General features: G+C 38.8%; 1 protein-coding gene across 1 annotated transcript; it reads right to left on the bottom strand.

Annotated features, from left to right (window-relative positions):
- Positions 1-4,311: 4,311 nt before the first annotated feature.
- LOC148698202 (uncharacterized) lies at positions 4,312-4,888 on the bottom strand. The gene is made up of 2 exons (XM_088690403.1): positions 4,419-4,888; positions 4,312-4,360 (listed from the first exon to the last, which is right to left on the bottom strand). The coding sequence occupies exons 1-2, from the start codon at positions 4,886-4,888 to the stop codon at positions 4,312-4,314; spliced, it is 519 nt and encodes a 172-aa protein (XP_088546529.1).
- Between the last annotated feature and the right edge of the window lie 6,258 nt (positions 4,889-11,146).

Here is an 11,146-nt window from a genome sequence, read left to right as displayed (position 1 = left end):
CGTCATATTCATGCATGAAAATTAAGCGTGCACTCTCAATAAACATACATAAATAAGTTATCAATCAAACAGTTAAACAAATTGAATCCACAACTTATGAAATTCCAACCAAAGGTAATCAATTCATATTGCAAGCATAAACATGGTTTCGAATCACCCCCTAGCTAAAGGGGGTTTAGTTCCTCATACGTACAAGACAAAGAGAATTGAAATTAAACATTGAAATCAAAGAAACACCTAAACATTCCAACAACTCAAACTTGAATTGTATGAACGTTTAGGCCCTCTTCTCTTCCTCTTTGTTGTGGCACAAGGTCTAAGGAAAGGTTTAGGGCTTTAGGTGTATGGAGGAATGGATGTGTGGAGTGGTGGAAATGGAAGGGGATACACGGCAAAGATGGGATTGTTGCTGGAATTGGTGCTGGAATGGATGGTTTTGCACGGCTCAATGATGGTTTTAGGTGTGTATTTGTGTATGAATGAATCCCCTCCTTTGTGGCTGCAATGGATGTTTATTTATAGGTGGATGAATGATTAAAAGAGGGAATATGACAGCTAAGAGGTTGGTGGAAAGCTGGAAATGGGATGGGAGTGCACGGCATAGTGGTAGGAATGGGTGAATGTGCATGTGGCTAATTTATTTGAAGATGCATGTGCAATGAATATGTGGCTGCAATGATGAAGTGGACAACCTAGAAATGCAAGGTGAATGTGCACGGTAAGGGGAGTGAATGATTGAATGTGCATGTGGGTGAATATGTGGCTGCAATGATTTTGGAAGAATGATATTGAAATGGGAAAACATGTGGCTGCCAACTAGAGTGAATGATTGAAGTGGGATGGCTGGAATGAATGTGTTTTGCACGACAAAGGGGAGTGCATGTGGAATTGCAAGGGGGAAAGCTGGAAATGGGATATGAAATGCACGGCAATGAAGGGAAGTTGCTGGAATTGAAAGGTTTTGCACGGCTAAGGCTTTGTTTGATTAGGCTAGGCACTTTGTTTTATGTCCTAAAGTGCATACAAGGCCTTCAATTTCGTCCAACACTTTGGCTCCAAGCTTAAGCTATCCATTCCAAGTCCAATTTTGCTCCAAAATGCTCCAAAATGCATCTTTTTGCTTCCTTAGCCATATGAACCTAAAAACACACGAAAATGGCTTAAACTACTAAAACAATCAGGAATTAACAATATAAATGCACGAAAAAAAGCTAAGTAAGTCGCCTAAATATGCTCCTATCAGTCCTTCATAACACATTCGGTAGAAACATGCATATCAAAGAAAAAAAACAAACCTCCTTGACAATAGTAGGAGGGGTAAAGAACTAACAAGTTATACTTTAGATTATGAACTTCAATTCCCTTTTCAAATATAATATGTCCTAGAACTAATCCATGTGAAACCATGAAATGGCATTTTTCCCAATTTAAGACTAGATTAGTTTCTTGACAACATTTTAAAACTAGGACAAATTATGTAGACATGTATCAAAAGAATTGATGTGTTATAAACTAACACTTAAATTAAACCCTCTTATTGACAATTGTAGTAAAGATGTAAGTAGGGATTGTTCTAGGCCGGAGATTAGGAGGGATTGCTAATCTACTCTAAACTGACTTAAAAACACAAAACTAAACTTAAAAATAGAAAACTAGACTATAAGACTCTTAACTATACTTATATGACTCAAAATAAGCTAATCAAACTCAAAACTGCACAAAACAATCAAAAAGACTCAAAATAGACACTAGGACTTACTTTGGACTAAAATTGAATTGATTTTGACTCAAAACACTTAAAAACACAAGTTTGGACAGATTCTAACTAATTTGACACGACAAAGTAAAGGGGATTGGGTTAATTTAAAGTAAAAAGACAAGTAGATTAAAGACTTAAACAAGTTTGGCACGAAATTGGGGAAAGTATGAGTGATTGGCTAGCTAGAGGGTCCTTCTCCACACATAACACACTTGCATACAAATCGATTTCCAGTTGCTTTTCCAATAAACCATAAACCTCAACGCCCCAGATTAACCTTGAAAAGCACTAATTAACCCTTAGATTTTCCTTAAGTCATTGAATTGGATGGGCAACACATCGGCAACCAAATTATTCTTCAATAGTTCCCTACATGAACAACATAATAAAGATACAATCAAAGATCATTAAGCTTTGTGAAAATCATAAGCGTTGACAAGGCATTCGTAACTATGAACAACATGATACTCCTGCCAGGAATTTACTTAACACGATTGTGACTAGCAACCTCCACTACTTATGAATATAAATTCATAACGATTAGGTGAAACTCCTTTATATTCTAGCATCAAATTCATGCATGAAAACTAAGCGGGCCCTCTTAATCAACACATAAGAATAAGTTATCAATCAAACAGTTACGTAAATTGCATTCATGATTTATGAAATCACAACTAGAAGTAATCAATTCATATTGCAAATATGTTCATGGCCTTGAATTCTCCTCTAGCTAAAACGAGTTTAGCTCCTCATGTTCGCAATTAAACAAAGAAAATTTAAATTAAACATTGAAAGCAAAAGATTGAATACACCTAGAAATGCTCCAACAATCCAATAAGTCTTGAATGGGAAGCACGACTTCAAGCTATGCTCTCCTTCCTTGCAAAGCTACGACACAAGGGTGGTTGCGGCTGAAATTGGGTTATGGTGTGAATTATTATGAATGATGAATGATGGGGGGTTAGGGGGTCTTTTTTGGTGTGGCAAGGCTCTTTATTTATATGGGAAGGAAGGGGCACGGCTGGGAATTAAATTGGGAAAGGTTTAAGACTCCAAATCCTCCAAGAAAAGGGTAACAAATCAGAATCCCAAGAGGAAAAGGGTAAGTGATATGCGACAAGCCTAGAAAGAAAGGAGAATGTGACTTCCTTGCACGACAAGGAAGGATTCCTTGCAGATTTGATGCAGCAACCTATTTTGACTGGGATTAACCTTCTAAAATCTTGTAATTAAGTGTCCTAATATCTTTAGGCAGCCTCTTTGCAACTGGAACTTAACTAGGAAAGGATTAGGATTGACTAAGTCAAAATAAGGTAGTTTGACACATGTTTCCTTCTTTGTAGCTGATTCCTTGTCTTCCAAGTCTTGAATTAATTTCTTCAACTCTTTAGCATATTCCAAGCCCTTCTTGAATGTGCTCCATGCATGTGCTATCCATTCCAAGCCCAAAACTGCTCCAAAATGCCCTAAATTGCACTTTCTTGGCACTTTAGTCAATTGGACCTACAAACACACGAAAATAGCTTAAAATACTAAAATAACTAGGAACTAACAACATAAATGCCAAGAAACAAGCTAACTAAGTTGCATAAATATGCTTCTATCAAGAATCACCATAAATAGAAAAGTCATCCATGAACACTTCAATTATATTCTTAATCATATCTGAAAAGATACTTACCATGCACCTTTGAAATGTGGCGGGGGTGTTGCAAAGTCTAAATGGCATCCTCCAACATGCAAATGTGCTAAATGGACATGTGAAAGTCGTTTTTTTCTTGATCTTTCGGAGCAACTGCAATATGATTATATTCGAAATAGCATCAAGAAAGCAATAATGCGAATGACCAACTAACCTTTCTAACATCTGAACAATGAATGGGATTGGAAAGTGATCATTGTGTGTGGTGTTGTTTATCTTCCGATAGTCTATAAAGACCCTCAAACTATTTTGCATATGTGTTGGCACTAACTCATTAGCTTTAATCTTAATAAATGTGACTCCGGATCACTTAGGAACTACTTGAACATGGCTTACCTACTTGCTGCCTGATACAAGATATATGATGCCAACATCAAGATGTTTGATAACCTATTTCTTGATGACCTTCATCATGAGTAGGTTCAAACAACATTGAGCTTCCCTTGTTGGTTTTGCACGTTCCTCCAACATAATCTTATGCATACATGTAGCTGGATGTATGCCTTTGATATCTGCAATGCTCCAAGCTATGGCAGTTTTATGGTCCTTCAATACTCGGATCAGTTTCTCCCCCTATATTGTTGTATGTTGTGATGATATCATAACCAGTAATGTTTCATTCTCTCCTAAACATGCATACTTTAATTGTTCAGGAATCGGTTTAAGCTCCAATTTGGGTGTCTAAATCATAGAAGGAAAAGTTTTTTTTTGTTAGAAGTAGGAAGAGAAACAAAATAGGAAGAAGACTTACCACTAATTGGTGGAAAAGGCTCTAGGGGTGCCACAATTTGGATTAATTCTTCTTCAATGTGCTCGGAAGAATTAAGTTTTCCATGTGTAATGCTATGCACTAATGCCTTCTCTCAATTATCTTGTTCCACACTTGCATTAAAACAATCCTGCATGAAATAATCAAACGCATCAACAGAAAAACAAGATTCAAAATCATTAAAGTACCTCATAGCATCGAAGATTCTGAACTTAACACTTTCTCCATCAATTTCCATGGTTAAGGTGCCATTGTAGATGTCAATCTTAGTACGAGCCTTTCTAAGGAATGGTTTTCCCAGTATAAGAGGAAGTGTGGAAGGCATAGGGTCATGTTCCATCTTAAGAACAAAAAAGTCAGCTGAAAAAATAAGCTCATTCACTTTTACAAGTACATCCTCTAACAGGTCTTTAGGATATCTATTTGAACGATCTGCCAATTGGATTACTTCCTTTGTTTCCTTTAACTCTCCAAGGTTCAATGATTCATACACTAAATATGGCATTAAATTAATGGACGCCCCCAAATCACACAATGCTCTCCCAAACTCTTTCTCTTTGATTTCATATGGAATGTTGAAACTACCAGCATCCTTCAACTTTGGTGGCATATTCCTCTGTAAAATAGTTGATACTTCCTTCTTAATGCCATGATTCATTGCGCATTGAATCTCCTCTTGTTCGTACAAAGATTTTTAAGGAAATTTGCATACTTTGACACTTGTTTGATGACATGTAAAAGAGGTAAGTTCACTTGGACTTTCAGAAAAGTATCCAAGATGTCCTTATTAGTTTGCTCATTTTTTGACTTCATAAACCTATGAGGGAAAGGAACAAGGACACTTGAGTGAAATGAACTTTGAACTTCTTTACTTACCTTACAAGAGACTTTTTTGTTCAATTTCGCAGTTGTAGGGGCTTTTCAGATTTGGTTGTAGCCTTATCTTGCTCAAGATTTGCAGTTTGTTGCTCCGCTTGCCTATCTGTATCTTTCCTAGTTCTCTTTTTCATCCTAGGTTGCTCAAAAACTTCTTTTCCACTCCTTAAGGTCACAACATTCATTTGCTTCACATTTGGATTCATCACGGTTTGACTAGGCAACCTTCACGGTTGGTGGTGCTTATGGTCTTGCTTGAAAGAAGCCAGGCGGATGATTAAAGTTGCTAGGAAAAGATTGTTGCCCGTTGTCTTCATTATTCCACTTTAAGTGTGGATGATCACGCCACCCCACAGTGTAGGTGTTGGAGTATGGATCATACTTTTGCCTTTATCGCCCTTGAAATCCTCCTAACGCATTATCTTGCTCAAAACTACCTTGATCTATCAACGAATGGCACATGTCTATCGCATGTCCTATCATTGAACATACACCACACACCTATTTTGGAGCCACCACAACCTGTTGCACAAGATTAGTTAAGTTAGCTAATTGTAATTCAATACTAGAATTAACTTTCTTAAGAGGTAGCTCATTTCTCCCTCCAAATTGTCGTGTGTTGCTAGCTATGTTCTTTAGAAATGCCTTAGCATTAGTTGGTGTCTTATCCATGAATGCTCCTCCACTTGCTGCATCAAGCATTACACGATCCGTACCACACAATCCCTCATGAAAGTATTGTATGAGAAGATGCTTTGAAATATGATGATTAGGACAAGATGTAACCAAGTGTGTGAACCACTCATAGTAATCTCCAAAGGGCTCTCCATGTTGTTGTTGGATTGCACATATATCCTTTCTTTTGCTTACGGCCTTTGTGGTTGGTAAGTATTGCTCCAAGAATGCTTGCTTCACCTGGTTCCATGTGTTCATTGATCCAGGAGGTAGATTGTAAAGCCATTCCTTAGCCTTAGCTTTCAATGTAAATTAGAATTCCCACAACTTGACTTGCTCTTCTTTCAGATTTATTGGTCTCATTCCTGAGCATACCATGTGAAACTCCATGATATGCTTGTTGGCATCCTCTATTGATAAGCCATGGAACTTAGGCAAGTAGTGAATCATGCCGGACTTAAGCTCAAATTTGTATTTGGCGTTGCCAACTCCCTCAAAGTACGATTATTAGCCATGTTTTCTTGTTGTTCTTCCTCTTCTTCCGAACTCAAATGTGGTGGAGAAGATGGTGGTAAGTGCCCTAATGCTCGCTTCTACCTGATTTTTCTCTGAAGCTTTCGAAGTGTTCGTTCAAGCTCAAGATCGTAGGAAGCTAGATCAATACTCTTGAACCTTCGAGCATGCATATACTACGAAGGGTACCTGAAATAAAAACAAAAACAAACACTAATTAGGCAAGAAATAGAAAAAAATAGATAAATAAGTAATTAGAAGTAACAATGCCCAACGACACGGCGCCAAAAATTTGATAGGATTAAAACCACACCACAAAGTAGCACACAAATGTCCTATTGATTTTCCTTATTAACACTAGGATTTGTCAATTGTAGCATATGAAAATAAGGCTCTTTCTTGTGGAAGATTGTTTTATCTAACTACTTAAAATATCACAAAAAATTGGGCCTGTTATTCCTACTAACTAGCCACCGAAAAATAATTATTACACCGACTTACACTTATCTAAATTCAACGAAATTTATGAGGACACTAAACACACATAGGTACATTCACACACATTTTCAAGATTTTTGGAGTTGATTTGCTAATTTAATTAAATTTGACAAAAACATGACAACAACACTACTAAAATCATGAAAAACAGAATTTAGTTCACAAATCAAGGAAACGAGTTAGGTGAATTGCTATCCACCAACAATAATCATGCAAACATGTTATGTTTCATTAAAATTCCTTTTATTTCCGGATGAAGATGCTTAAGTTGGCTCATTGTTAGAACTCAACTTATTACTCTCTCTTACTTATTGTGTTAAGAGAATGGCATTTTCAAATTAACTTAGTCCCTAGCATGCAATCTAGAATGGCGTGTTCATAGATTTAACAAGTAGAAATCATTAAGAACAGAAAGAGTTTGAGTTATCACAAGGAATCATAAGTACTGGTGTTGTCTTACTTATCCTAGGAATTGGTTCACATGTTAATTGCAACTAACAAGTACTACTCTAGAACATATATATGTAGATCCTCATTCGATAAGGCCAGTCACACACATATACCAAACATCATTCAAACTAGCATAATAGACTGAAATCTCTTGATTCGCGGTAGGTGGATTCCTCTCTTCAAGGGCGCTTCCATAATCTAGAATTTTCTCATGTGTTGGATAGAATGGGTAGGCAATGGTCAGATTCACGGTAGACTCAACAGCCTATGTCATGGGTTTCCTTTTCCTGGGTTATGAATACTTTGAACTAAGAGGTCTGCCAAGCTTCTAGGTAGAAGCAGAAGATTGACTAGTTGCCAATGTACGTGGATCGGCCAAAGTGGCATCCCGAGCTTCTAGGATGGAAGTTCACCATACATTTGGTACATCTATCTTTGTAGGCACATTTGTAGCTGGTATATGTGATCTCGTCACTCTCGCTACATCAGTGAAAGCATCTGGCATGCTCTGAGCTACGCTATGAAGATCTAGAATGCGTCTGTAGGCATTTAAATTTCATTGCATACAACTAATGCATCACAAAGTTGCACGTGACATATGACTCATCACAAATAGACAAGTCATCAAAGACAAGCATCGCAAATCAAGCAAAGGAAATGCAAAACCTTCCCAAAAGTCGGCAAAAGGGAGAAAATCCCTCTTAACATCGGCAAGGGGTCCAAGTTGCTCGCAAAACCGGAAAGAAAGCTAAAGCATCTTCATAAAACAAGCAAGAATTGAAGATTGCTCACAAAATAGGTAACAAGCCCTATAATTCAACCAAGGTAAGGGAAAGTGGTTGAAAATAAGACACAAAACATACCTAAATTCTCCCATGGACGAATCAAGACACAAATCAAAGCCAAATCTATCCAAGGGCAAGCTTTGAGAAATCTATAAATACAAGGTCGCAGGACAAACAAAGGGTCGACAATTTTTACATTGAAGTGCTGAAATTCTCACACAAGGAGAACCTCTGCCAAATCTTTGAAGACTAATACGCTACCAAAGCTATTTTCAAAGAACATACAACCAAAACCGAAGCTTTCTTTTGGCCAAAGTCAAAGTATTCCAATGAAGAATCAACAAGCACTTGCATCAATTCCTTCAAGACTTTGTTACAAGCTCAAAACTTGTAACGATGTTCATTTCAAGATCAAGTAACCAACACTCCCTTTGCCGTAGTCCTAAACCTCAGGTGAAGACTATCCACGCCTTGTTTCAAGCTCAAAACTTGAACCAATCGTTCAATCGTTCGTCCGAGATCAAGTCATCGCGACCCTTGGATTAATAATCAACCATCTACATCAAATTTGAAGACTAAAGCAGAGGAAAATTGTAAACAGAGATCGTAACCTACAAATTCATTAATACAAATCTACTACTTGTACAACTATTCTCGTTTCATTCGTTACAGAATTTTTGTGTTTACAAATTTGGCAAGCCCAGTGGGACATCTCTGCCTCTCATCTCTGTCTTCCAATCCGCAAGAAGCATAAATGGCATCAAGAAAAGGATCAAGTTGTTCCCGTAACTAATGCAAAGAATAAGAACATCTTTGCCGTAAGTGGTTGCACTTTGGGCGTTACAACCTGAAGCAAGGAAAAAGCTTTCTCTGCCGTGCCTTCCACCCCTACACCAAACTTGGCGAAAGAGCAAGAGCACCCGAGATAGGAGCCCGTGATTACCTTGGCCTTGCTAAGGGCACCAATGGAAGAAAGCCTGAGGAGGTACTCTGAGTCCTTGACTTTCGATACCAACTCAAGTAACAGCTCGTATCCCGTAGCCATGCAATTCATGACTACTGGTGCGACTTCCATCGAGGAGCAGCTAGCTCAAATGAATGAAACAAGTGCAAGGCTAACAAGGACCGTGGAGGAAAAGAACTTGCAAATTGTCGTACTCGTCAATTGACTGGAGGTGCAACATGACGAAAAAGCTGACTGCAACCTAAAAGTTGATCTACGAAAGAAGGAAACTAACAAGGACGAGGAGCCTCCGATGGAAAAAGTCGAGGAAAAGCCGGATCAAGCATGAGATCTCTCTTTATCAAGCAGTTGTAGGAGATGATCATTAGCACGATCAAGGCGCAGTACGAAGGAAGCTTATACGACTTTGTGCTATACTCAAAGCTATACTCTAAAAAGATTGATGCCTTGAGGATGCCAAAGGCTTATCAACCACCAAAATTCATGCAATTCGATGGAAAGGGCAATCCTAAACAACATATTGCCTATTTCATCGAAACTTGCAATAATATTGGGATGGAGGAAGACTATTTTGTCAAGCAGTTCGTATGCTCGTTAAAAGGTAACGCCTTTGACTAGTACACTGACCTCGAGCCCTAGTCTATCAACAGCTAGGACTAGCATGAAAAGGAATTCCTCAACAGCTTCTACATCACCCGTCACACCGTAAGTGTGCTGGATCTGACAAGTATGAAGCAGTGGAAGGATGGGCTTGTCATTGACTATATCAATAGATGGTGTTCATTAAGTCTGGATTGCAAAGATCAGCTTTTTGAAACCTCCTCCATTGAGAAGTGTGTTCAAGGTATGCACGGGGGGTGACATTACATCCTCTAAGGCATAAAACCGAGAACGTTTAAGGAGTTGGCAACTCGATCTCACGACATAGAGCTGAGTATCGCCAATTATGAGAAAAATGAGCCAATCACCGACTTAAAAAAGGACATGGTGTTTGCTCTGAAGATGGACAAGACTAGGAAGAAACTTGCCAATGAAGCTTTTACCATCGGCAGTACTTTCATCAAGACCTCATCCGCACCCGTCAAGATCTCTTCCAAGAACAAAATGAAGGAGATGAAAAGAGGTGAGCCTTTTCGCACCTAAGACAGGTACAAAAACACCTTGAGGGAACTAGAGCAGAAGGCATACCATTTTCCTAACTCTAACGTGATTGCAATGTTAGATGACTTGCTGGAAAGGAAGGCGATCGAGCTACCTGAATGCAAGCACGCAGAAGAGATGAATCACGTCAACGATCCTAGGTACTGCAAATACCATCGTATCATAAGTCATCTTGTTGGCAAATGCTTCATTCTCAATGAGTTCATCATAAAACTGGCACAATAAAGACGAATCAAACTCAACCTGGAAGACACCACTGCAACGCACACTACTACGAACGTATTTGGATCTTTCAATCTCTTACTTCTCCAAATGATGCATGATCATTCATGTCAATGCTCAAACCATAAGGCACCTTCTACACAACCATTACTGGAGGCAAGTGACCAAAATGCACTTACAGATGATGAAGAAGGATGGACATTGGTGACCTACAAAAAGATAAGGAAGCCAAAACCACAAGGCACAAGGCCAAAGATGGAACAAGGGAGAAAGCATAGCCGCCGCAACAATAGGAAGCCTAAAAGAGACGTAAGAGCTGCTATGGAGTATGAGCCATGCATTCCCATCTCCTTGCACGAGTACTTCCCGAAAGACTTCTTTCAACAGTGAACTACCGTTGCCTGTCACATGGTTGAAATATAAATAGAAGTGCCCTCAAAAGGCAAAGTTATCACCAGTAAGGAAGAGATGACCCTCACACCTAAAGAAGGCCTGTCGGTATAGTTTAGGATTTATGAGGCATTGCGATTGCCCATGGAGATGCAAAAAGCACTAGTAGCGGTCTTGGCGAGTCCCGACGACCACGAGGTGCAAGAAAGCAAGGACGAAGGCTTGAAGCTTTGCCATATGAATATGCCACATGCTGTGCTACCCATGATGCAATCAACTTCACTGACAAAGACTTGTTACTAGGGTCAAAGCCTCATACCTATCCTCTATTTCTCTCTGGGTACGTAAGGGAGCACAAAGTCAACCGTATGTCTATGAATGG

The sequence above is a fragment of the Pyrus communis genome, chromosome 3, assembly GCF_041283825.1.
Source record: "Pyrus communis isolate YQ-2024b chromosome 3, ASM4128382v1, whole genome shotgun sequence".
NCBI classification, from domain to species: Eukaryota; Viridiplantae; Streptophyta; class Magnoliopsida; order Rosales; family Rosaceae; genus Pyrus; species Pyrus communis.
Note: the sequence above shows the minus strand (reverse complement) of the source record. Positions and strands in the feature narration are given on the sequence as shown.

Coding starts and splice junctions, on each gene's coding strand:
- LOC148698202 (XM_088690403.1), bottom strand. CDS start 4,888: ATGAATCATGGCATTAAGAAGGAAGTATCAACTATTTTACAGAGGAAT. Junction 4,361..4,418: donor AGAATCTTCGATGCTATGAG/GTACTTTAATGA, acceptor TATTTCATGCAG/GATTGTTTTAATGCAAGTGT.